We start from the raw sequence: 27,938 nt of genomic DNA on the forward strand, positions 1-27,938 counted from the left end.
TTGTGTCTCGTGGTCTTTTGTGTCTCTTTGTAGTTGGTGTATGTCTCTTTATAGTTATTTTGTGTCTCTTTATAGTTATTTTGTGTCTCTTTGTAGTTGTTACGGGATTTTGCATGCGTGCAAGGGTGGGTTTTCTGCGGGTTCATCCCACAGACCAAAGACATGCAAGTCAGGTAAATAGCCCATAGGTGTGAACATGAGCTTGAGTGATTGTGTGTCAGGCCTGTGACAGTCTGGTGACCTGTGCAGGGTGTACCCCACCTCTTGCTCAATGTCAGCTTGGATAGGCTCCAGCCCCTCACAACCCTGTACCAAGATAAACAGTTATGAATAATGTATAATGAACCTAAGCATTTATGTTTCTTTTTAGTCATTTTGTGACTCCTTGTGGTTGTTTTGCATCTCTCTGTAGTCGTTTCGGGTCTCTGTGATAATTCTGAGTCTCTTTCAGGTTGGTACGTCTTTTCGAGTGACATTTTGCAGGTGAAGACCAGGTGGGCCCCTGACACTTTAGGCCCCTGGGCCTGTGCCCTGTAGGCCCGTTCAGCAATCCATTCATACAAAAATGTATCAATGTATCAATGCCATCATTTTCCTCTGGCAACTGGACTGTTTCCACAGCCTCTACACCTATCAGTTGATCCATTGTCACTGGTGAATGTGGTTAGACTAAGTGATACTAGGTGTGCAGGTCCTTTTTTCCCCCCCTAAATGTGTGTAGTTAAGGAAGAAAGGACTACTGATCTTGTGTCTGAATTGGAGCAAATTACTGCAGCCAGGTTGAACATCACATGGAAAGCCTGAAACCAGAAGCTATTAGAGCAGCACATTAACTGTCATGTGTCAGTGGGTGTAGTGTATTTTCAAACTCTTATCTCATTTCATATTCTAAACGAAACAGCGCCATGTTGATGATGAACACTGGGTGGAGGTTATGTTATTCCTCTTTTATAGGTTAGATATAGTTTCACATTTACTTTCACGTCATTTTTCTACAAGGAAGTGAATACGAGCTCCACAGAGAAACACAGCAGTCTAAATCTAGCTCTAACAAGACAACCCAAACGACATGGCACATCTGAACATGTCACTTCATGTCCACGCACTTGTGGAAGCCACAACATGACGGGCCCGGCTGCCCGTGCCTCCTCTCATCCTCGCATCTCCGGCGTGTTGTAAATGGGCGGAGCTACAGAGCGAGGAAGAGATGCGAGTGAGGAAGAAGCACAAATAACCAAATGACAGGAAGCATTTACACTAATTTCACAGACAGCCACGAGCCCCGGTAGAACAAACAGACACGCGCGCTGAGGGCGAACATTGGAATTAAACAAAAGCCTAATTTCCCCCGCATCCTCGGAGCAGAGGAAATCGCCTGCCTCCGCCCCTTGTGACCTACAAGTAAACAGATGGAGAAACAGGCCGGAGCTGCCGGGGCGGCGGACGGAGCAGGGCCGAACAGAAAGCCCTGGGGCTCCCCGACCAGTGCACCATCCGCCGGGGAAACCCTGGACAGGTGAGTGGGCTCGGTCCTACAAGAATATATTATATGTCGACCGTTTACAGTTTCCTGCTATTCCGCAATATTCAAGTCTCGATGAAATATTGCACAAATTTCCTGAATGAAGACGGTCTTGTCTTTAATTCGGCGTGAAGCCAATGCAGACATTTTTGAAATATCAACTTTTAAATCAGATTTTCTAATAAGCAAAGGCTGCTACATACTACCGGTTTTTAATGGAGTTTGGCGTAACGGTACCTTAACGTTACAGTATAGCAGCGATGATAGAGTAGCTAAGTTAGCGGTGTGTAGGCTACAAGCGTGTTTAAACCATTATACTGTAACAGAACAAGGAGACGACAGCACAACATATTGTCAGACACAACAGTGTGGTCTGCCAGTTGGTTAACAGACAGCTAGCAGCTAGTGTTATCTCTGTAAAACACTCAGTGTAGAGTAACGTTAATGTTAGCTACAGCTAATGCAGAGCATAGTATGCACTGTGGGCGTCGCTAAGTATGTTTAGGAATGCAGCATGACCGTCCATAATCTGTCACATTTAATTTATACATTTTAAATAAAATTGTCCCTCTAGGAAATGAGATCAGGGCCTGAATCAAGCCACTGGGGGTTCCGGGCGTAGTTTAGCCCCACCACCAATTTAACGAAATTGATATTTAATGAAGAACATGCACTATATTATGGAGTTCGTTAGGTTAGAAATAGGGGAGGCATGTTAAATAATATTTTTAGCTCTGGGGAAGGACTTATGTTTTTTATTTTGGCTTAGGGGAAGGACATACAACTTTAAATGGTTGTATTTGGTATATAATAAATACTTTCTGTCAAATTAAAATAAACTGCTAAGATCACATTGGTTATCATAGTCAGAAACTGTAAAATTAGCAAAAATAAATATTTTGGGTAACTCTTAAAGGGGAGCTATGCCCATTTTCAAATTTCATACATGTTAGTTCTATGGCCCAGAACAGTCCAAAAAATATTTGCAAACATGAACAACACTCTCCCAAATCCAAAAACTGGAGTGTTAAAACTCAAGTTTGTAATGTCATAGGGTATAAAGTCTGGAGCTAATCCATAGACTCTTTTGCTGATAGTAAACAGTATGATGGTTTTGGTGGGTGGGGCTTAGCTGGAGGCAAAACAATTCTCCACAGACATTAGCTAGCGCTAGCAAGCAAGTTCTGTTGGCTTGTTACCGACAATAGAGAAGGATAATTCGAGTCTCTCTGAATAGGGAGCAGTCGGGATCACTCATTGCAAGGGTGTGAGCACACTGTAGCACAAACTGGACCATTCAGAAATTCAGATTCGCTGTCGAAATGTATCCGCTTGAGTCCTGTTTTGCCTCCAGCTGACAAAATGACGTCATTGTGATGTCATCCCTTAAAGGGTCCATAGACATTGAATGGTAAAATACGCTCTAGAGCAGTGGTTCCCAGCTAGTGGATCGCAGGTCCATTCTGAATGGACCACAAGTGACTTGCAAATGTGTCAGGTTTGTAGATCTGTTGGGATGCACTGTTCCAGGTGACACTAAGAACACCCAGGGGAATGTTCTGAGTATATGGGTACGTTTTCTGTTTCAGAACTGAGAACATTAGAATTGAATTAAGCTCATTTGGGTATAAAAAATAAAACAAACATTCTGTGGCTCCACAAAGTCAGGCACCCATTCATTGTCTACAGAGCAGCTCCAGAATTTATATCCTATGACATTACAAGTTTGAGACTTACTTCTCTGGTTTCTGGCTTTGAGAGAGAGTATGTTATGTTCACAAATACTGATTTAACTACCAAGGCCATTGAAGCAACATATTGGAATTCTTAATTTGGGTGGTGTTCCTCTTAAATCCTGTGCTGTTTGCTTATTACATTGACTCCAGTACCTCAATTTGGTGTAAATATAGAAAAACAATGGTGAGGGCCTATCCTATGAGTGAGGGAAATGCATGACCCTCCCTACACCATAAATAGTGTAGGGAGGGTCATGCATTTCCCTCACTCACTCAGGGAGGCTCAAGTAAAAATATTTGTAGCTTCAAGAGTCAAAATAATAACACTTAAATAAAGCCGAACTTGTACATCACACCCCAGCCGCCTCCTTTAATAAACAAAGAACAGTCCATAAGCATATATCATGGTAAGGTATTTAAGGCCCTGTACACCCATGGTATAGCCACCAGGTGCTTTCACTTATTAACCTGAACAGACTTTGTTTTATGACAGTGGAGGTGCTTGATTCTTCCTCTGTGTCTAGTTGCACATGTAAAGGCAGCATAACTTGCACTTACTAACATTGATGACCGTGCGTTATTTCCAGCATAGCTCTACCCAACTTTACCCTCAGCAGAAGTGCAATCAGTCGGGTTAATAAAAGGGTAAATTTAGTATTTGTACCGTGTTTTCCCATATGTTTGTGTCCAACTGATCTATCATTTTTGAAATTAGTCTGGTGTTGAGCGAAAGCGCTGCAGCCCTCAAAACATGCTGCAATGTAACGTTAATGGACAATGCACACTGCCAATGTACTATGCCCGCTAAAAATGTTTGTTTTTGCCACTGACAGGCTCAGATCGTTATTTTAAGTGTCTGACAACATTAAGGAAAATATCCTTACAGAGCAAGATCCTTTTTGTTAAAACAGAAACAGCCCCGAAATTGCTATCGCCACACAAACCAGACTCCATTTAAATAAACATAATGTTGCCAGACAGAGTAACAATCTGAGCCTGTCAGTGACAAAACAAGCACTTTTAGTAAACAGACATTGATAATGCAAACTTGCCCCAGGTTGTTATATTGCTGCCATTGAAACTCAACATTTCCTGCAGATGTTTTGCAACAAAAGCATGCCAGAAAATGAAGGGATTACATTGTGCAGGAAGTGTTGAGTTTTACTCATGGCAGCTTAACAGCAATCAAAAAATGGTAATGTTATAGAAATAGGGGGGAAAAAACAGTATTTTGTTATAGTTTTGGTGTTATAGTTTTCTCGCCTCTGTCTGTTCAGTCCAACAGGTTCCCATGTAGAGTGGTGTAAACAGTTGATAGCAGCCACCATCTCCAGTCAGATCTCAGGATCGGTCCCACCTGACATTGTGAACAGGGACAACAAGGTAGCTAACAGACACACACTCACAAACAAACACACTCACACTGCTGACAGTATTACTCATCAGTTTGTTTTTTGTAACTGATAGGCCAGAAGAAGACCAGATCTCATGGTAAGGCTGGCACAAATGGCAATATGTATGCACATGTGTGCTGTGTGTGCAGGGGCAGAGCTTTGTGTGTTTAGTGTATGTGAATGTACTGTATCACAGCTGTTGTCATTGCTGAATAAGCTACTGTTGAGCTGCTGTACAGTTTCTTCTCTGCTTCTGCCTGTCAGCAGCTAAGTGCTTATTTGTTTTATCAAACTTGTCATCAAACCAGTAGAGTGGTGTAAGACATGCAATGTTTGGTTGGGTGCACCCAAGCGGCACCTTCAACGCGTAGAGCCAAAAACTGCAGTTCCTCTAATGGCCATGTGAGGCTCACTTCAAAAGTGAGTCAGTCTCCACAGACCTCCATGTTAAAATGGCCAACTTTACAGCAGAAATGAACATGTAAACAACACCCTGGTACAAAAAATGGTTTTGCCCTCTGTAGCTTATTTTTCTGTTCATGACAACAGTATGGAGGTGAACTTTTATATAACACACCTGTTTGTATTCTTTCAAATATGGTGATGGCCAAAATGCCAAACTTTAGGCTTTAAACTTTAGGCTTTTATTGTTGCGGGCTAAATTATTGTTTGCCTGATTTCATGGCAGCTTTTCTGGGGGAAAAAAAAAAAAAAAAAAAAAAGCTATGCATGTTGCAAAGTTTTTAGGGTTTTTTTTTTTTTTGCAATGAAATTGCGGATTCAAGTGAAAATTGTAATAATATTGTTTTTTTTTTTTTTTTTTTTTTTTGAAATTCATTAAAAACTGAAAGCAGCTAATCCTGTGAGGTTTTAAGCAGTAATTTTGTTGTTAAATGTGAGATGTTCATGTTGTGCATGTCTGCTTCTTCACAACTAAAAACAAGGCAGGGAGTTTTGTGATGTTGTGCGTGGGATTGCTATGACTGGTGAAACTCACAGGAAACTACAGTGATTGGTCAGATTTGCGGAAAAGTTGCAAGGTCATGCAGTCATGGGGATTGGTTGAATTTGTGTTTGCTGTTGCAATTGTGACTTTACAACATCCTGAAGGAGCTGATTTTTACACAGACTATAGGTGCGCCCTATGCGCCAAAATATTAGCTGCTGAATACACTGTACTTAGTTCTGCGTATCAGTATGTATATCACTCCACAGAAAGAGGCGTGCTTTTACTCATGGACGAGAGAATTTACCTCAAGACGGCACGAAATTCAACATTAATGGCATCGTCTTTGGCTGAGCTGTAACTTTAGCTAGCTCAGTGGTGCTAGGTGAGCTAGCAGTAGATGCCCAGTTCCTTTTGTGTGGTGATACGGTTGGCAGGTATATTGTGATTGACACAAAACAGTTCCTACATGAAATTGCTCACAACAGGGTCTGGATTACCTTGAGTTACCAGGTCATGATTTCTGGAAAGAGACATTGCTGTTTGTCAAATGTGTGTTTTTTTTGGGTTTTTTTTTTGGCACTTTGAGCACGACAGGCTGAGTGCCATCTAGTTCCACTATTCTGGAGAGAAAGCAGACATCTCTACAGCTGATATCTCCAACACTCAGCAACTCATACCAATACAATCTAGACTGATAAATAGGGATAAATATAGGGATTCTCTAAACTGAAGTTATAAGGGGCTTTTAAAGGACAACTTCGGTATTTTTCAACCTGGGCCCTATTTCCCCATGTGTATGTGTGCGTATGATTCATAGGTACAACTCGTTCTAAAATTGGTTCAGTATTGAAGGAGGCGGCTGCCCGGTGCGGCGAAATGAGCTAAAACGGTAAGGGGGGCAAATGTGTCCCGTATAAGTTTGCGCATTAAAAGTGCTTTTTTCGCCACTGACCGGTTCAGGTCACCAGTGCTATGAGTGCTGTGAGTGGAGTCAGCTGTCAGTCAGTGTTGGAGCAGAGAGGGGGAAGGCTGCCCCGCTGGGTACTGTAAGTGAGTATGTGAGTATGTGTGTATGAAGTGTGTGTTTTTTCGCCACTGACCGGTTCAGATCGCCAGTGCTATCTCTGTAAATAGCATACTAACTTAGCCTTTCCCTTACCTCTGGGCTGTGTGATGTCACGAGCTTTGCTCCACTGTTTCTGTAGCTCTCTACTCGTGGGACAGCCGTTTTCTTGAGGAAGAGGTGTTTAGGGATTGGATGTCTTCTCTTCTTCGGCTGGCAGTAGTCATCTTGGGAGAAGTGAGCACTGCAGACCTGATGGTCTGCAAGGCGCACTGTCTGGAGAGGAGTGTTAGCATCCATTTGTAGCACAACTAGCCACAACTTCAGCATCTCGCTGTCTGACAAAGGCAGCCTATGAAAGCTGTGCAGGGTGTTGCCCGACATCCTGTTCTTGCGTTCGGGAAAAAGGCCCGTTTATTTGAGCACTCCAACAACTCCGGTAACACTCCAGGGGGTAGCACGTAAAAGACTCCATCCCAAACTCTGACTCTTCTGGCGTTACACACACACTTCATACACACATACTCACTTACAGTACCCAGCGGGGCCGCCTTCCCCCTCTCTGCTCCAACACTGACTGACAGCTGACTCCACTCATTCACACTCACCACTGCCCCAGGGCCGCTACAGTATGCTATCTACAGAGATAGCACTGGCGATCTGAACCGGTCAGTGGCGAAAAAAAGCACTTTTATACGGGACGCATTTGCCCCCGTTACCATTTTAGCTCGTTTCGCGCCTCAATACTGAACCAATTTTAGAACGAGTGGTACCCATGAATCATACGCACACATACACATGGGGAAATAGGGCCCAGGTTGAAAAATACCGAAGTTATCCTTTAAGTAAAAAGTAGAAAATACAGAGGGAATAATAAATTAAGGCCTGTTTCTAATTTAGTCTGTTTCAAATGAAGCTGGTACCTGCAGTTGTAGCAAGTAAAAGCCCCAGCACTATTTGTGAATTTTATTCCTTTATATCCTCCATTATGAAGAAATAACATTCTTTACTAGCTTGACGCTACTGGCGGTACTCAGCAGGTTGCTAAAGTTCCACTGCTGTTTAATGCCAGCATTTTTCTTTTCTTTTTTTTTTTTTTTTTTTTTTTTAATTCCGTCATGGTAACATCCCTAGAGGAAATATCAAAAAGACTGGGGTGTTGGTGCCATACAGGTGTCCATGACAGCAGATCGCTCTGTGTTCCAATTGGTCAAAGTGAGGGCTGTAACGGGAGAAGTTGTGGAAGACAAAATAATAATTCATACATGCTAGACTTTGTGTCGGGATGTTGTGAGGCGTCCCAGACGCAGCATCAGTTGTCGTCTCCTATGACACACTACATGAGATGAAACAATGGATTATCCCCAAGACACTCACTGTCATTCATGATCTGAGCCAACAGCAACATTGGGCTATAATAGGGCTGATATTTTGTAGTCTGAGCCCGACGTTACTGAGAGCCATTTAATGTTATGGAGCACTTCTGTGGAATGAAGTTCTGTGTCTGTCATATGTAGCACTTTTCTGCTGCTTGGTTTTAAATGTGCTTTTACAAAAGTGTTCTGCAGCTCTGTTCCTCTATTGTAGCAGCTTCCGGTTGTTGTATTCGCTTGGATATTTGAATCCACATTGTTGCATTTGCTTTGGGCTCCTTTGTGTTTGCACCTGTCTGTCACCAAATACAGAATGGTTGCATTGGACTATTTGACATAGACAGTTTCAATGATAGAGTTTGCTAACAATAAAAATGCAGTAAAGTAAGTTAAGTAAGTTAAAGTAGTCTTCAGTTTGATATCAGACAGTGAATATATAGTCATTTCCATTTCATGTGAACTACATTTGTTTTATATATGTGTGTGTGTGTGTGTGTGTGTGTGTGTGTGTCCTGTGTATTCGGTTTGTTAATCTCCAGATGTCCAAGAGGCTGAATCCAAGGGTAAGAATTGTAGTCTTATGAGTTTGTCCTCTGGAACAATACAGTTCAGACACATGTATTTTTAAACAAAGGGTTGTTTCGCTTAAAGGGTAACTGAACTAAAACCTCCTACAGACTGAGTTTTTAGCAATCATATAAGTTTAGTACAGCAACACTGTGCAACATGCATCTAATAACCTTGGGTATGACATCAAGTTTGATGTATGCACACTATACAATGATAACACCAACTGAATCACAAGCTACGATGTACATCCATCGACACCAATATGCAAGAACAAAACGTCATCAGCGTGCGTCATCCATCTATGCCGCTGTAGTGGTACAAGAAAAATGAAAACAAACTTGATTGAAGCCCTTGCTATAGCTGCATTTAAGTGTGTCAAAAAAGGCTAAAGAAGAGAAGGAGGAGGATAGGAATGTGGTCGTGGCTAAGGATAAAAGGCAGGCTGTCTTGGCATGCCAAGTTTGCAGTGAGAGCTCAAAGTGTATTTATTAGCATCTACGAGTATTTAGCATTGTTGCGCTGATTAGTGCATCATTTCATGCTGCATTTCTGTTGGTTGGTTAGTAGACGTAGGTTGCAACAGCAGTCATACAGTTAGATGGTCATCCCAAATTTCTGACACTGTCAGAATTTTATCACAGGCTGTCTTTGATCGCAAGACTGTGACAACGGCCATACTTGAACCTCTCTTACTGTGTAACATTGGACTACTGTTTCAGAGCCACAACCAATGATATCACCACGTTTCTTTCACATTGGTCAACTTTTGTCTGGGACAAAAATTACAGTGTATACCAGGCTTAATGGGAGCAACAGTTTTTTAATATTGGTCCAAAATTGAGCTAAAGCTGCTTTTGACTACTTACTGATAATAAGTTGAGGAACTGTTTATGGATAAGATACACAAACATGAATTATCCAGCAAATCATGAAATACCTCCTGATAAATCTGTGTGCTTCACTACACTGATGCAAAGATCATAATAAAGTCTAGTTACCACACAGCATGTCATGTATAGGTAAAAGTGAACGCTCAATCTGACAACAGTTTGTTTCAGTGTCTTTGACTTGAATGTGCATACAAGCTACTTCATGTATAGTAAACAGGATGTGACTGTGTGGCTGAGGTGTATGCAGATGAACTGTCTGGGGGCAGAGCTTAACTGTGCTTCCTGCATTAGTACTTCCTCTATCAGGCCCACTGTAGACATCTCTGCCAGTCCCAGCTCAGTGTGCTTGGTCTCCTTTTTTTTCTGTACCTTTTTCTTCTTTTTCTTTGTTCTTTACTCCAAAACTCTCTTATGAGCATTATCATATGAATATGAATATGAAATAGGAAAATTACAACACCAAAATGTCTAAATCACGTGTAAGTCAAGTGTAAATCTGAAACTCCAGCAGGGGAACTCTTCTGCAGCTGGTTGACCACTTAAATCTTCTCTGGAAGATGGCGACTATCACAGTGTGTGGCTCACTGGATGACAGTGTTGGTCACCCTCAACAGCTATGGAATGCATTGTCATAAAATTTACTCAGTATACAGTATATATGGTATATAATATATATATGCGATATGATATATATACAGATCAGCCAAAATATTAAAACTGCTGGCAGATGAAGTGAATAACCTTGATCAGCTTGTTACAATGCATTGGTCTGCTGCCTGGGAATGCTTGGCACCTAGCGTTGATGTAGATGCCACTTGACATGCACCACCTTTCAAAACACTGTTGCAGACCAAGTGCATCCCCTCATGGCAAAGGCATTCCCCAGTGGCAGTGGCCACCACCTAGCAGGACATTGTACCATGCCACAACACAAAAACTGCTCAGGAATGGCCCAAACAACATGTAAAAGAGCTCGAGAGAGAGAGATGAAATAGATGGACTAGAGCAGAGAATATGCAACTGTTGGAATGCTACTATACAAGCAGCCCTAGCAAAAGGGGCTACATGCAGAGGATTTGGGATGTATGGATGCTTCAAATTCATCCCCAAAGGGAAATTCAGCAAGGACGAATGACCTGAGATTGAAAATAATGAATAAGCTGGAATCCCAGCACCCCAGAAGCCAATTACCAAGGCTAAGTGACAAAGTACCCTCTGAAAGTCTGCTAGATGATGTGTATGCAGTACTACGTACAATCCCCACAAGGACCCATTACTGAGACAAATCAGCTGATAAATGCCACAGCAACAGTGATCCTAGAGATGCTTGGCTACAAGATGAACACTATGAGCCAGCCTTATCCGCTGTGAGGGTCCTAAGGACAGAGGGATGTCGTATGTTGCAAAGCCCTGTGAGGCAAATTGTGATTTGTGATATTGGGCTTTATAAATAAAATTGATTGATTGATTGATTGACTGACAAAAAACATTACCCTCCATGAAGAGGGAGGCTGGAGGCCAAGATCAAGGCGACATAGAGAGAGGTCAGTCAAGTCTCAGAGCTACTAAAAGGTGTAAGGAAGAAAAAGATCCCTAAAAAGTACAGGAAACTGTCTATACCTGAGGCACTGGAGACTGTCAAGCAAAGGCTCACAGCTCTGGCTACCTGCCTTAAGAGATACACAAGAGAGGAAGAAACCAGGAAAATAAATAGGATATTCTCCACCAAGCTGATGGATGGGACCTATCCAGAGTGGTTGACCCAAGGATAGACCGTCCTGATAGTGAAGGATCCCTAGAAGGGCACAGTCCTATCCAACTACTGGCCAATAACCTGCCTCTGTACAACATGGAAGCTCCTGTCAGGCATCATAGCCAACGATTTGAATCTGTGACTTGAGAGGAAGACCAATGCAGACAAGTAAAAAAAAAAAAAGAGAGAGGGGCAGACCTAGTGTGTGTGTGGGTGTGTGTGCATATGTATATATATATATATATATATATACAGTACAGGCCAAAAGTTTGGACACACCTTCTCATTCAATGCGTTTTCTTTATTTTCATGACTATTTACATTGTAGATTCTCACTGAAGGCATCAAAACTATGAATGAACACATGTGGAGTTATGTACTTAACAAAAAAAGGTGAAATAACTGAAAACATGTTTTATATTCTAGTATACAGGGTTAATTAGTGGAATTTCTTGCTTTATCAATGGGGTTGGGACCATCAGTTGTGTTGTGCAGAAGTCAGGTTAATACACAGCCGACAGCCCTATTGGACAACTGTTAAAATTCATATTATGGCAAGAACCAATCAGCTAACTAAAGAAAAACCAGTGGCCATCATTACTTTAAGAAATGAAGGTCAGTCAGTCGGGAAAATTGCAAAAACTTTAAATGTGTCCCCAAGTGGAGTCACAAAAACCATCAAGCGCTACAACGAAACTGGCACACATGAGGACCGACCCAGGAAAGGAAGACCAAGAGTCACCTCTGCTTCTGAGGATAAGTTCATCCGAGTCACCAGCCTCAGAAATCGCAAGTTAACAGCAGCTCAGATCAGAGACCAAATGAATGCCGCACAGAGTTCTAGCAGCAGACCCATCTCTAGAACAACTGTTAAGAGGAGACTGCGCGAATCAGGCCTTCATGGTCAAATAGCTGCTAGGAAACCACTGCTAAGGAGAGGCAACAAGCAGAAGAGATTTGTTTGGGCCAAGAAACACAAGGAATGGACATTAGACCAGTGGAAATCTGTGCTTTGGTCTGATGAGTCCAAATTTGAGATCTTTGGTTCCAACCGCCGTGTCTTTGTGAGACGCAGAAAAGGTGAACGGATGGATTCCACATGCCTGGTTCCCACTGTGAAGCATGGAGGAGGAGGTGTGATGGTGTGGGGCTGTTTTGCTGGTGACACTGTTGGGGATTTATTCAAAATTGAAGGCACACTGAACCAGCATGGCTACCACAGCATCCTGCAGCGACATGCCATCCCATCCGGTTTGCGTTTAGTTGGACGATCATCATTTCAACAGGACAATGACCCCAAACACACCTCCAGGCTGTGTAAGGGCTATTTGACCAAGAAGGAGAGTGATGGAGTGCTGCGGCAGATGACCTGGCCTCCACAGTCACTGGACCTGAACCCAATCGAGATGGTTTGGGGTGAGCTGGACCGCAGAGTGAAGGCAAAGGGGCCAACAAGTGCTAAACACCTCTGGGAACTCCTTCAAGACTGTTGGAAAACCATTTCAGGTGACTACCTCTTGAAGCTCATGGAGAGAATGCCAAGAGTGTGCAAAGCAGTAATCAGAGCAATGGGTGGCTATTTTGAAGAAACTAGAATATAAAACATGTTTTCAGTTATTTCACCTTTTTTTGTTAAGTACATAACTCCACATGTGTTCATTCATAGTTTTGATGCCTTCAGTGAGAATCTACAATGTAAATAGTCATGAAAATAAAGAAAACGCATTGAATGAGAAGGTGTGTCCAAACTTTTGGCCTGTACTGTATATATATACACATGTGGAGTTATGTACTTAACAAAAAAAGGTGAAATAACTGAAAACATGTTTTATATTCTAGTTTCTTCAAAATAGCCACCCTTTGCTCTGATTACTGCTTTGCACACTCTTGGCATTCTCTCCATGAGCTTCAAGAGGTAGTCACCTGAAATGGTTTTCCAACAGTCTTGAAGGAGTTCCCAGAGGTGTTTAGCACTTGTTGGCCCCTTTGCCTTCACTCTGCGGTCCAGCTCACCCCAAACCATCTCGATTGGGTTCAGGTCCGGTGACTGTGGAGGCCAGGTCATCTGCCGCTGCACTCCATCACTCTCCTTCTTGGTCAAATAGCCCTTACACAGCCTGGAGGTGTGTTTGGGGTCATTGTCCTGTTGAAAAATAAATGATCGTCCAACTAAACGCAAACCGGATGGGATGGCATGTCGCTGCAGGATGCTGTGGTAGCCATGCTGGTTCAGTGTGCCTTCAATTTTGAATAAATCCCCAACAGTGTCACCAGCAAAACACCCCCACACCATCACACCTCCTCCTCCATGCTTCACAGTGGGAACCAGGCATGTGGAATCCATCCGTTCACCTTTTCTGCGTCTCACAAAGACACGGTGGTTGGAACCAAAGATCTCAAATTTGGACTCATCAGACCAAAGCACAGATTTCCACTGGTCTAATGTCCATTCCTTGTGTTTCTTGGCCCAACAAATCTCTTCTGCTTGTTGCCTCTCCTTAGCAGTGGTTTCCTAGCAGCTATTTGACCATGAAGGCCTGATTCGCGCAGTCTCCTCTTAACAGTTGTTCTAGAGATGGGTCTGCTGCTAGAACTCTGTGTGGCATTCATCTGGTCTCTGATCTGAGCTGCTGTTAACTTGCGATTTCTGAGGCTGGTGACTCGGATGAACTTATCCTCAGAAGCAGAGGTGACTCTTGGTCTTCCTTTCCTGGGTCGGTCCTCATGTGTGCCAGTTTCGTTGTAGCGCTTGATGGTTTTTGCGACTCCACTTGGGGACACATTTAAAGTTTTTGCAATTTTCTGGACTGACTGACCTTCATTTCTTAAAGTAATGATGGCCACTGGTTTTTCTTTAGTTAGCTGATTGGTTCTTGCCATAATATGAATTTTAACAGTTGTCCAATAGGGCTGTCGGCTGTGTATTAACCTGACTTCTGCACAACACAACTGATGGTCCCAACCCCATTGATAAAGCAAACCCTGATAAGGCACACCTGTGAAGTGGAAACCATTTCAGGTGACTACCTCTTGAAGCTCATGGAGAGAATGCCAAGAGTGTGCAAAGCAGTAATCAGAGCAAAGGGTGGCAATTTTGAAGAAACTAGAATATAAAACATGTTTTCAGTTATTTCACCTTTTTTTGTTAAGTACATAACTCCACATGTGTTCATTCATAGTTTTGATGCCTTCAGTGAGAATCTACAATGTAAATAGTCATGAAAAAAAAGAAAACGCATTGAATGAGAAGGTGTGTCCCAACTTTTGGCCTGTACTGTATATATAGTTTTTTTTTACTTTCATGGACATGGACTTCAGCCAGCCACCTCATATGGAATATATAATTATGTGAATGCTGAATATTTCCAGTGTTTACAGGCCCTAACCTCTTCACTCCCTACACGAACACACCAAGCTCAGCACAGCAGAGAGTGGGGAGTGACAACAATAACGGGATCCCACATATAGAATAATGTCTATTTTCTGTATAATGTCTCTTTTCCTCTGTCTCTCACTTCCTCCATGCTGGCTCTCTCCGGCAGCAAGATTCACAAGATGAAGGGCTTTGTTACCATGGAGAAAGTGATTCTGAGCATCCTTCCAATGCTTTGGCAAGTCTCTTTCTGTCTGTCTGTCTGTCCTTTCTCTTGTTCACCTCCTCCTCACTCTGTCTTGGTCTGCATGCCTCATCCTGCTCCTTCTCTCAGCCTCCTGCAGTGCTGCTGTCCTGATGAATGACAGCTAATACATACCACATGTAATAAACAAGTTTGCAGTTTGACAGATGTAATTTAACCAGACTGGGTGATTCAGTGTTTTTGAAACTTGGCCCACACCAGAGACTATAAATCAGAATATCTTATACTCTGCTTTGTAAATGTGAAATACGTATTCACTGGAGCACTGGTATATTATTTATTTTCATGATATAAGGATATTATAGAAATATAAATCAACTATCTGGTAAAGTTTATTTACTTACTGACTTTACTGAGAGCTTAACATAATTCACACTTTTCGATGTAGCCTAATCCTTAACATTGCCTTAACGTTTTGAAATATTCCTGTGATATTTCTCTGTCCTCAGTGTTGTGTGTATACCTTGTGGTTTTATCCCCATTTATCTAATATTGCATTTATCATATAGTAAAATACAGTATGAGTGGAGAAGCTGTACACTCATGAAGTGATTTATTGACCTTTATTAGTTGGAATAAATGTCTGAGTGTGTAGGTTTTTCATTCTGTGGTTTTGATGTCTGCCTGTGAACCAGCACCTCAGTAGAACAGGTGTGTGTGTTCCCTCAGTTATTTTCTTACATTTATTTACAATTTAGTAACCCCTGTTCTGTTGTAGCTACTCAACAGTGAGTTCATGACATCTTTCTTTCATCAGTCAGTTTATCAGTATAATATTAACATAAGAAATGTGTTTGTCCAGTCTCAGGACAAAAGGGGAGAGCAGACAAAGTACTCATTGAATGAGGTTTTTCTGTTTCCTGAGTGAAATTTCAAATAGCTGATTGGTTGTCTCCAGACTGATGAGAGGTCATTTTCCAGGGCTCGGAATACTTTAATGTGTACATGCACAAGTGCGTGTAACTTTTAAAATTACATGCACAAATTTTATGTTTTTTTCCAAGAACTAAAACCTTTTTTTACCCCAATGTTTGATGTATTTATTCCTTTTTCTCAGGTTCAATTCAGTTCAATTCAATTCAATTGTATTTATGAAGCCGAATATCACTAATCACAGTTTACAGCGTATGGCATCCCTCTGTCCCTCTTTCAGCAACCTCTGAAGGAAAACGTTGATTTAATTCATTCATAGATTAATTCATAGTTTAAAAATGACGACATTTAATGTGTTACAGTATCATTTGAGCTGACTTATGTTGCACTACTATTGGACAGATTTTGAGTCTGATTAGTGAATGGCATTCTACTACATCTCCACTGTCAATCCATATATATGAAAGTCTTATGTGTTCATGAGAGATAAAGTGGCGTAGTTAATTTCTTTGTCTTTGACTGGTACATGCTCTCTAGCATGAAAAGTGTTTTTTTTTTTTTTTTTCATCTAGTTTGCAGCAGGTGTCCTCTGAATACAGTTCCAGAGGGAGAAACCTTCAAGATAACCACTGGAAACCTGGTTTTCTGATAACTGCATGAGGTATCTCACTTTGGGAAGCACCTTTAGGCGTGACCAATCATGGAAGCTCCATTAACACCATGTCTGTTGGGAGACAGACCAATCATTTTCAGATGCACAGGCCAGTCCGTCCCCTTTTGCAAATGCCTGCCGCATCCCACCTGCCATTCAGAAGCATATGTCTTTCGTGTTGTGTGTTGTAGGATACCTCTATCTGTTATCATAGAACCAGGGTTACCCTGGTGACCTAATGTTATCTTTTAAACCTCGCTTGGTATCACACTTTGGAAGATGATGCCCACTCCTGAACTGCATGCTCCTTAGCCCATAACACCTCGACACACAAAGGTCGACACCACAAGCCCAGCCCATCAGCTAGCACACAGTTAACCATGAACCCACACTCATGACTGAGTGCACCAGTGAGGGCGCAGTGGCATCCAGGGGGTAATACCGAAAAAATGTGTGTGTCCCTCACAGAAACACAACCAGGTTAACCTTATCCGTGTTGTTTTCTCTGTCACCACCCTCTGAGTTGAGGACTTGGCTTCTCTCTGGGGTTGGCCACAGTGTCGGAGAGGCAAGGGTTGGCTTTTGAGACCGACCTACACTCTCAAGCAGCATTCAAGAATCCTCACTGAAATGGTACACAGGACTCTATGTCTTTGAGCGAAGCCCGGGCATGTTTCACTCTCATACATGTAATGCAGAGAGGATGGGGGTCTCTCCCCAATATGGTGACTCCACATGCAGCTGGTCAAGGGCAGGACTCATCGTCCTAAACCTTGCCACCACCCGCGTTCCCCCTAGAGGATAGGGGAACAGACATATACAGCTCACCTAAACATGTTAGCTTGTTTCGTTAAGCCCTATTCAGACCAATGATTCGCGGCATTTTAGAATATTGCAGAGCAAAGAATCCAGTTGAATGAAAATCCATCATCAGGACAGCTAAAGAGCCTGTATGATCTGTACGGGGAACAAAGCAAAAGTGACAGTCTGGGTGCTGCAGGCATTTGTAAAGGGGGACGGACTGACCCTTGCATCCTTAGATGGTTGGTCTGTTCTCAGACAGATGTGGTATTACTAAAGTTTCCATGATTGGTCACACCTGAAGGTACCTCCCATTGTGAGATACTGAGCAAGGTTTGAAAGAGAACTGAAGATAAAAGCTCATCTTGACAGACATTTATTTAGTTTTTAGTAGTCATCGCTGACTACTTCTCAGTAAAACCTCATCAGCAGCATGTTCAGTAATACTGGTGTAGGTGTCAGTGGTCCAGGTCTGCCTGCTGGTCCATGCTGGGTGTTATGGTCCCACTGACAGGTCTGTGTTCTCTACAGAACCTTCCAGCTTTGAGATACGGGGCGCAGGCCACAATGTTTCAGAATCAGGTTCCTCTGCTACCAGGAGAGACTATTCAGACCACAGGTAGGTGCACCTCACCTGTCCCTCACCCCTGTGTCCATATTCATCGTGTGTATTATGTAGGAGGCAGTATATATTTGAAAACATCACAGTGAATGTACATATTAATGACCTGTCCACAGATCAATAACTTTATTTCTTTGTGTGTGTGTGTGTGTGTGTGTGTGCATGCTGACGTGCAGTCAAGGATGTAATGTATATCTGTCCGTTCAGTGGTCTGGTTAATGGAACCCTGACCATCACAGACTACAAGCTCTACTTCTCCAGTGTGGAAAGGGTACCTCAGATTTCATTTATTATTCAGTACATTTAACTCACAATCACAGGACTGTAGTCTCTCTGTAGCACTGTGTGTCTTTGCAGCTGTTTGATTATGTCTGTCTGTACTCATCCAGGAGTCTCCGTTTGTTCTTGATGTGAACCTGGGAGTCATCAGCAGACTGGAGACCATCAGCGTTCCCAACCAGGGAGAGAACACCAAAGGACTGGAGCTGGTCTGCAAGGTACCACAGAATAATCTCATCCTTTCAGCCATAACTGTGATGAGCCTGTAGTGACACTGATGGTTGATGCTCGGATGTTCTGTTCTGCATCAGGACATGAGGAGTCCCAGGTTTGCTTATAAGACAGAGGAGAGCCATCCAGATGTGGTGGAGCTGCTGGCCAAACATGCCTTCCCCCTCTCCCACGGCCTGGTAGGCCTTATTCAGATGTCTTCATTAATGTTGGCTACATATAACATTTTTGTGTACTGTAAGCTCCATATGTTGTATTAGTGTGATCTCTGTGACAAGTGTTACAATGATAACATAGGCTTGTTGTAGTAATTGCAATTTAACAGTGTACACTTGTTCAATTGAATCTACAATAAGGCTTTTTTTTTTTTAATTGATAGGTGCCCCATAATGTAACGTAAGAACCAGTGTAGCCCAGTGTACCAACATTTCACAATCTTTGGTAGCACAGAAGAGAAAAAAAAGTTTGGCTGGCTTGGGTGTGGGCCATCTCATATTGTTCTCGATAAGTATAATTTTTTACGAGGGGAAAAAAAAAAGTATATCATGATAATGACGACATTCCGACCACCTGCTCCACCAGGTTAACATCAATAATTGAGTTAATTGAATTAAAAAATCTAGAAAGATCCTAAAGAGGCTCTGTCATCTAGTTAAGGAGGGCAGGAGGGAGGAACACTATCCTGCAAATTTTTCCACTAAATGATTGCTGCTAAATGTAGCAGTAGCACAAATCTATTCCATCAGTTAAAACACCACCCAGTGCAGAACACTGCAGCCTCCACTTCCAAAAAGACAGTCACACCCCCAACATGTACAGTACAGGCCAAAAGTTTGGACACACCTTCTCATTCAATGCGTTTTCTTTATTTTCATGACTATTTACATTGTAGATTCTCACTGAAGGCATCAAAACTATGAATGAACACATGTGGAGTTATGTACTTAACAAAAAAAGGTGAAATAACTGAAAACATGTTTTATATTCTAGTTTCTTCAAAATAGCCACCCTTTGCTCTGATTACTGCTTTGCACACTCTTGGCATTCTCTCCATGAGCTTCAAGAGGTAGTCACCTGAAATGGTTTTCCAACAGTCTTGAAGGAGTTCCCAGAGGTGTTTAGCACTTGTTGGCCCCTTTGCCTTCACTCTGCGGTCCAGCTCACCCCAAACCATCTCGATTGGGTTCAGGTCCGGTGACTGTGGAGGCCAGGTCATCTGCCGCAGCACTCCATCACTCTCCTTCTTGGTCAAATAGTATTTCACAGCCTGGAGGTGTGTTTGGGGTCATTGTCCTGTTGAAAAATAAATGATCGTCCAACTAAACGAAAACCGGATGGGATGGCATGTCGCTGCAGGATGCTGTGGTAGCCATGCTGGTTCAGTGTGCCTTCAATTTTGAATAAATCCCCAACAGTGTCACCAGCAAAACACCCCCACACCATCACACCTCCTCCTCCATGCTTCACAGTGGGAACCAGGCATGTGGAATCCATCCGTTCACCTTTTCTGCGTCTCTTGGAACCAAAGATCTCAAATTTGGACTCATCAGACCAAAGCACAGATTTCCACTGGTCTAATGTCCATTCTTGTGTTTCTAGCCCAAACAAATCTCTTCTGCTTGTTGCCTCCTTAGCAGTGGTTTCCTAGCAGCTATTTGACCATGAAGGCCTGATTCGCGCAGTCTCCTCTTAACAGTTGTTCTAGAGATGGGTCTGCTGCTAGAACTCTGTGTGGCATTCATCTGGTCTCTGATCTGAGCTGCTGTTAACTTGCGATTTCTGAGGCTGGTGACTCGGATGAACTTATCCTCAGAAGCAGAGGTGACTCTTGGTCTTCCTTTCCTGGGTCGGTCCTCATGTGTGCCAGTTTAGTTGTAGCGCTTGATGGTTTTGCGACTCCAATTGGGGACACATTTAAAGTTTTGCAATTTTCGGACTGACTGACCTTCATTTCTTAAAGTAATGATGGCCACTCGTTTTTCTTTAGTTAGCTGATTGGTTCTTGCCATAATATGAATTTTAACAGTTGTCCAATAGGGCTGTCGGCTGTGTATTAACCTGACTTCTGCACAACACAACTGATGGTCCCAACCCCATTGATAAAGCAAGAAATTCCACTAATTAACCCTGATAAGGCACACCTGTGAAGTGGAAACCATTTCAGGTGACTACCTCTTGAAGCTCATGGAGAGAATGCCAAGAGTGTGCAAAGCAGTAATCAGAGCAAAGGGTGGCTATTTTGAAGAAACTAGAATATAAAACATGTTTTCATAGTTTTGATGCCTTCAGTGAGAATCTACAATGTAAATAGTCAAGAAAATAAAGAAAACGCATTGAATGAGAAGGTGTGTCCAAACTTTTGGCCTGTACTGTATATACTAGGCATTATGGTAAGAACATGGAAGAAGTCACTTCCAAAAAAGCAACCTTCCATTGAACGTGATAGGCAATCTTTTATTCATCCAAGAAATCAGTCAGACAGCCTATCAGTTATAAATCAGTAAATAAAAATAAATAAATAATACACATGCGCACACACACACACACACACACACACACACATATACATATTTATACATATATATATATATATATACTTGGTTGCAAATCCTTTACAGTCAATGACTGCCTGAAGTGTTGGACACATAGGCATCATCAGATGCTGGGTTTCTTCCCTGGTGATGCTCTGCCAGCCCTTTACTGCAGCCGTCTGCACTTCCTGCTTGTGTTTTGGGTGTTTTGCCCTCAGTTTTGGCTTCAGGAAGAGCTCAGTTGGATTCAGGTCAGATGATATGACTTGGCCATTAAAAATGTCTTTGGTTGCTTTTGCAGTATGCTTCAGGTCAATGTCCATCTATACTGTGAAGCATCGTCCAATGAGTTTTGAGGCATTTGGTTGAATCTGAGCAGATAATGTAGCCCCAAACACTTCAGCTTTCATCCTGCTGCTCTTGTCAGCAGTCACATCATCAATAAATAGAGAAGAGAACCAGCTCCACTGGCAGCCATACATGGCCATGACATAACAGTACCTCCACCATGCTTCACTGATGAGGTGGTGTGCTTTGGATCATGAGCAGTTCCTTCCCTTCTTCCTTCTCTTCTCTTCCCATCATTCCGGTAGTTGATCTTTGTCTTATCCAAAGACATTTTTAAGGCAAAGAAGTGGAATGCTCTGCAATGGCCAAGTCATATCATCTGACCTGAATCCAACTGAGCATGCGTTTCTCTTGCTGAAGCCAAAACTGAGGGCAAAACACCCAAAACACAAGCAGGAAGTGCAGACGGCTGCAGTAAAGGGCTGGCAGAGCATCACCAGGGAAGAAACCCAGCATCTGATGATGCCTATGTGTCCAACACTTCAGGCAGTCATTGACTGTAAAGGATTTGCAACCAAGTATTAAAACTGACTGTTTAATTGATGATTATGTTAGTTTGTCCAAATACTTATGAGCCCTTAAAGTTGGGGGACTGTGTGAAGAAATGGTTGTAATTCCTACACGGTTCATACTACATTTTTGAAAAAAGCCTTAAATGAAAGCTGAGAGTCTGCACTTTAAGCAGGTTTTCATTGTTTCATTTAAAACCCATTGTGGTGGTGTACAGAGCCAAAATGACGACAACTGTATCATTGTCCAAATAATTATGGACCTGACTGTATATATAAATTTAAGCAATATCACACTTGGCCGAGTGCCGAAGACAATCACAGCCGTGACGATATCACAGTACAACATCACGAGCTCGAGTGTGATATTACTTTTATACAACAGTTCAACAGTTAAATAAGCAAGGCTGATTAAGAAATGTTGAAAAATAAGGACAAAATAGATAATTTAAGCATTTTATTTGTCTTCCACCAACAAAAATAGTTCCCTCAGGACTCCGCTGTCACCATTGCTATGTAACGCAGACATGGTGCTCCAGGCACTTACTTTTTATACACATTTATCTGCACATTTCCATTAATTGTGCAGCCGGTGAAATAAGTCTCTGGTGACTGCATGGTGGAGTGTCGCTTCACAGGCACAGCCGACTCTGCCTTCTGATCTGACAATATGTTGCTCCATCGTTTTCTGCTCTCCATGGATGGCTTGCAGTAGCTTTTTAACAAGCTCTCAGATGTGCAAAACAAAAGGTATATTTTAGGGCCTGACTCCTAATTAGAAGACTAACTTTACACATAGGCTACGTTAAAACAACATCATACCTGTGCCCACTCACTGTCATGATGTCCCTAGCTTCAAGACCCGCATCTGACAGCTTCTGTATGGCAGTCGCCCTGAGGCTGTGATTGGTGTAGATAGCTGTTGTCCCCGCCTCTTCACACATCTTCGGCAGCATCTGTGCGAGTGAGTTTATTCCCAGCGGAGATTTAGATAGATATTGTCTGTGTGAGCTGCTGTCATCCTGGGCTTCAGATAAAGGGCATTTGCATCTGGTGGAAGTTTGTTTAAATACTTTTCCAGGGATGCAACGCAACTGCTGACCTAACTGACACTAACCGTCAGTTTTGATTTGATTGTTGATTGTAGTCAGCTGTGAGGCAGAGTGATACATACACAGTGAAATAACCGTGATGTTGTACTCCAGTATCATCACGGTTTTACTGTCTCTCGACCAATCAGATTGCAGGGCCGGAACTAACTGTTGTGTGTGTGTATATAGATATATATATATTTATTTATATATAGATATAGATATAGATATACATATACATATACATATATATAGATATATACAGATATATGTGTGTGTGTGTGTGTGTATGTATGTATGTATAAACTGCATGTAAAATTGATAGTGACTGAGTGCTAACATAATGTCCTGTGACTTCCTGTGGCAGCCCATGTTTGCCTTCTTGTACAAAGAGCAGTTTCCTGTGGATGGCTGGAAGGTGTATGACCCAACAGCAGAGTACAGGCGCCAGGTAACACACACACACACACACACATACACACACACAGAATCTGTTGCTGTTTGGTCCATCTCAACAACACAGCTTATGTGTACACTTCATGAAGTCCATCAGTTAATCAACATAGTTATATCAAGATCACCTCTTTGCTGCTTTCCTCTTCTCTTCCAAACACAAATACTGTTTTTATTATTCACTAATAATTTCCTGAAGGTTCCACTGTGCCAGTTTTTTGTAATGTGAAATGCTTGTACAGGAAGTGTTGCGTTTGATTGACAGTAGCTTACAGTGATTAAAATGTGCATAATGAGGGCAACTAGAAATAATTAGTGAATGAAAATCAGTACTTTCATAGAGAAGAAACTTGGACTGATGACTCTGCTGTGGTACTGATGAGGTTAGTGCTGTGAAATACAAATTAGTATCAATGAATCCCACAACAAACCTCCCATTCCACAGGAAACACTGTATAGCACTGCTGTATGGAATATACTTTGTCCTTATGGTTCCTTGGTCGGATGTGTTCTGTCAGGGTCTCCCTAATGAGAGCTGGACCATCAGCAAGATGAACAGCACCTACGAGCTCTGTGACACCTATCCCTCCGTCGTGGTCATCCCCACCAACATCACAGATGAAGACATCAGACGGGTGGCTGTGTTTAGAGCCAAGCATCGCATACCGGTCAGTCTAAGATGCTCACATGCCCACTGACAGAGGGTTTGATGCAGAGACAGTTTAATACCACCTTTGCAAACAGCAGTTAACAAAATAATCTGTCAAACCATGTTCATCCTCTCTCTGCTACAGTTGTCCAAGCTGCTTAATATTACCATAGACTGGGGTCAGTATTATAGCTGTTTCATTTGCCAAAGTGCATGCAAAGTTCAGAAACTGTGTCTCAGTGTGTTTGTGTGTATTTAGATTTGTTAATGTGTACAGGATTTGTACATCTGTCTCAAAATATGAAAAAAAGAATGCAAATGACCTCTTATTAAAGTAACTTAAAGTAACTTTCATTTTGTATCAATATGGCGCTACCGTGGACAAACAAGTAGGTGTTTCCATGAGCACCACCACCTTGTGTTGTTAAGATAGCTGCGGCTGGAGGCACTATGTTTTAAGATTGTCTGTACATCCGTCCCATGCTTGTGATGCCTCAAGGGAATTTCTTCAATTTTGGCACAAATGTCCACTTGGACTCAACGATAAACTGATTAGTATTTGGTGGTCATTGGTTAAAGGCTAGTGTTACGTTACAACTGTCTCATTCTTGTGAATGTGAAGAATAAACTAAACTGGTGAACTGAACAGTAAACTTGTGGTTGAAGGTCAAAGGTAGCCTCACAAAATATGTTTTGGCCATAACTCAAGAAGTCATATGCTAATTATGACAGACTTTACAAACTCCTACTACTGTCTTTTAGTACTGAGTTTCAGTATTAGGTTTTGAGGTATGACCTCAGCTAGGCCACTCAAGCTCATTGGTTTCTACAGAGGATTTACATCTCACAAAACACCTCACAAAAATAAAGTTTCATTTTAAAAAAAAAATCCAGACACTGTATTTTTTTTAATGTTACTCAAACATGAGGGAACAGTGCATTTTTTCAGGACTGTTTTCAGCAGTGGATTAATCCACATTTGGTGCTGTAGTGAGTATTTGTGGCAGAAAGATAGTATATGTGTGTCCTGACCTGGCCCCACTCTCCCTGCAGGTCTTGTCCTGGATTCACCCAGAGTCTCAGGCCACCATCATACGCTGTAGCCAGCCGTTAGTCGGACCTTCAGACCGTCGCTGTAAAGAGGATGAACGCTTCCTCCAAATCATCATGGATGCCAACGCCCAGTCCCACAAGCTCACCATATTTGACGCCCGGCAGAATAGTGTAGCAGACACCAACAAGGTACAGCACACATCTAGCTTGCCTCTCTCCTCACCTTTGTATTACATGCTGACTAATTTTGTTCTCTCTCTCTCTTGTCAATCCCTCCACTCTTGCCTCCTCCTCCTCCTCCTCCCCTGCTGCCTCCACCACATGTAGGCAAAGGATGGAGGGTATGAAAGTGAGAGTTTTTATTCAAACGTGGAGTTGAACTTCCTGGAAATCCCCAACATCCATGTGATGAGGGAGTCTCTGAGGAAGATGAAGGATGTGGTTTATCCCACCATAGATGAAGCCCACTGGCACTCTGCTATTGACCAAACACACTGGCTGGAGTACATACGGGTACATCACACTATAAAGAATAATTGTTTTTTTATCACTATAGAACATATACAGAGAATGTATCATAAATATCTGTCACTGGCAGCCCACTCAACTGTGTGTGTGTGTGTGTGTGTGTAGCTACTATTAGCAGGAGCAGCAAAGATAGCTGATAAGCTAGAGTCTGGGAAGACGTCGGTGGTGGTTCACTGCAGTGATGGCTGGGACCGGACGGCTCAGCTCACCTCGCTGGCTATGCTGATGCTCGACAGTCACTACCGCACTCTCAGAGGATTCCAGGTCACACACACTGCATCACAACATCAACTGTACACTGTAGTCTTCATCTGTACAACATAATAATGTGCTGTATGTATATGTTTGCAGGTTCTGGTGGAGAAGGAGTGGGTTAGCTTTGGACACAAGTTTGCTGCTGTAAGGAACAGTTACTCTGATGATCTCACCGTTACATCATCCTTTATGACGAAAACTTAGTCCACTAAAGCAAATGTTGCCATTGTAACTACTAGCATGACTTTGAAATTGGCTGCTGCCAGACGTGTACTTACATGTTGAAACTTGATTTTTTTTAAGCATATTTTATTGATTTTAAACACATATCACATAACACAAATAATATGAATGTACAAATATGAAAGAGCTCATTTTTGACGCAGTTATGTACAGTTAACTTGTGAGCAATTAGGCGGAGGCCTAGAATGCAGAAATTATTTTGCACACCTAGAAACAATGGTGATAAATTCTTGATCTGTAAAACACTGGGGAAAATTAATGTCGATTTTTGAGAAAACAAAAGGCAGATTTCTCAAGATAATGAGATACTTTATCACGAAAAACAACTTTTGTTTTCTCAAGATGATGGAATACAGATATTGCAGTCAAGTGAGCCGTTGTTCGCGTAATTATTGTAATGAGAGAAAACAAAAGGACAGTTTCTTGAGATAATTTATCATATGAAATTTGGCCTTCTGTTTATCGACATAAATGAACCCATTATCACAAGACAACAAGCTTTGTTATTCTGAGATAATGAAATTTTTACCCGTGATCTCGAGATTAAAAAATGTTTTCTTGTGGTGAAAATATATCGTTATTTCTAGAAATCTGCCTTTTGTTTTCTCAAGAACTGACATAAATTAACCGGTTTTCACAAGAAAACAAGCTTTATCTCGAGATAAAGAAATAATTAACTCATGATCTTGAGATAATGGCATTAAAAATACAATTGCAAGCAAGGCCACTCTTGGCCTCTGAATGTTACTGCATGTCCATTGAAAGTATTTTCTTTGTTGCAGCGCGTGGGTCACGGTGATGAGAACCATGCTAACTCAGAACGCTCGCCTCTCTTCGTCCAGTTCATCGACTGTGTTTGGCAAATGACTCGCCAGGTCAGTCTCTAGTGGCTTCAAATCCTGAACAACTACTTATTCAAGAACCAAGCCTGAGTACATTATGCATTTTCATATCAATTGTAGGCATTTAGAAGCTGCCACTCTTTACTTATCAGTCATCACTTGTGTTCCCCTGCAGTTCCCATCAGCCTTTGAGTTCAATGAGTTGTTCCTGATCACAGTGCTGGACCACCTCTACAGCTGTCTGTTTGGTACATTCCTTTATAACAGTGAACAGGAGAGGGCATCCAAGGTACGTGCCATTCTTCTGTTAACAGGGGTGATGGGTCTGTAAGAGCCATGTCGCATCAAACTCTTCTTCTGTCCTGTGCAGGAGGTACAGACCAAGACAGTGTCCCTGTGGTCCTACATTAACAGGTAGGTTTTTCACCACCTTGATAAAAGTGATGTAGTGAAGTAGGAGTGATTCTCTGACTGTTCAATGCTGTCCCCTACCAGCCAACCTGAGGACTTCACCAACCCCTTCTATGTGGACTATGAGCACCACGTTCTGTATCCACTGGTTTCCTCCAGACATCTGGAGCTGTGGACCGCCTACTACGCCCGCTGGAACCCTCGCATGAGACCACAGGTACGTGCTCTGTGGGAGGCGATGGAAGATGGGGCATTAAAGGGACAGTTCACCCCAAAATCAAAAATACATATTTTCCCTCTGACCATTGGTTATCAGTCTAGAATGTTTTGGTTTGAGTTGCAGCGTGTTGGTGATATCGGCCGTAGAGATGTCTGCCTTCTCTCCAGTGTAATGGAACAAGATGGCACTCAGCTTGTGGTGCTAAAAATGCCGAAAAAACACATTTGAAAAACTCAGCAGCAAAGTCTCTTTCCAGAAATCATGACCCGATTACTCAAGATAATCCAGACTTTGTTGTGAGCAGTTTCATGTAGGAACTATTTTCTGTCTACCGAACTACAGCCGCCAACTGTATCACTGCATAGAGGCTATAATGTTTTGTTATAGAGACTACAAGGTTTCCCACTTTAAACTAAACCATAAGTGTTGGATATGTAGGGGCAGTTAAAACCTGCATGC

At 42.2% G+C, this 27,938-nt stretch overlaps 1 protein-coding gene across 5 annotated transcripts in view; it reads left to right on the forward strand.

Annotated features, from left to right (window-relative positions):
• Positions 1-1,093: 1,093 nt before the first annotated feature.
• The window catches only part of mtmr1a (myotubularin related protein 1a), a 33,306-nt gene continuing 6,461 nt past the window's right edge, over positions 1,094-27,938 (forward strand). The window contains exons 1-18 of one of the 5 annotated variants that reach the window (XM_049568834.1): positions 1,094-1,516; positions 4,536-4,641; positions 4,726-4,749; positions 8,577-8,600; positions 17,746-17,833; positions 18,013-18,107; positions 18,226-18,333; positions 18,427-18,525; positions 23,193-23,276; positions 23,797-23,946; positions 24,981-25,169; positions 25,308-25,493; positions 25,614-25,772; positions 25,860-25,907; positions 26,789-26,881; positions 27,024-27,137; positions 27,219-27,262; positions 27,344-27,476. In XM_049568834.1, coding sequence (XP_049424791.1) covers positions 1,410-1,516; positions 4,536-4,641; positions 4,726-4,749; positions 8,577-8,600; positions 17,746-17,833; positions 18,013-18,107; positions 18,226-18,333; positions 18,427-18,525; positions 23,193-23,276; positions 23,797-23,946; positions 24,981-25,169; positions 25,308-25,493; positions 25,614-25,772; positions 25,860-25,907; positions 26,789-26,881; positions 27,024-27,137; positions 27,219-27,262; positions 27,344-27,476 — 1,851 coding nt within the window. In that variant the 5' untranslated portion in view covers positions 1,094-1,409. Of the gene's footprint in view, positions 1,517-4,535; positions 4,642-4,725; positions 4,750-8,576; positions 8,601-14,792; positions 14,862-17,745; positions 17,834-18,012; positions 18,108-18,225; positions 18,334-18,426; positions 18,526-23,192; positions 23,277-23,796; positions 23,947-24,980; positions 25,170-25,307; positions 25,494-25,613; positions 25,773-25,859; positions 25,908-26,788; positions 26,882-27,023; positions 27,138-27,218; positions 27,263-27,343; positions 27,477-27,938 lie in introns of all 5 variants that reach the window. The other 4 variants (XM_049568832.1, XM_049568835.1, XM_049568833.1 and 1 more) reach the window with 4 other exon arrangements.

Source organism: Epinephelus fuscoguttatus, linkage group LG23 (assembly GCF_011397635.1).
Source record: "Epinephelus fuscoguttatus linkage group LG23, E.fuscoguttatus.final_Chr_v1".
Taxonomy (NCBI): domain Eukaryota; kingdom Metazoa; phylum Chordata; class Actinopteri; order Perciformes; family Serranidae; genus Epinephelus; species Epinephelus fuscoguttatus.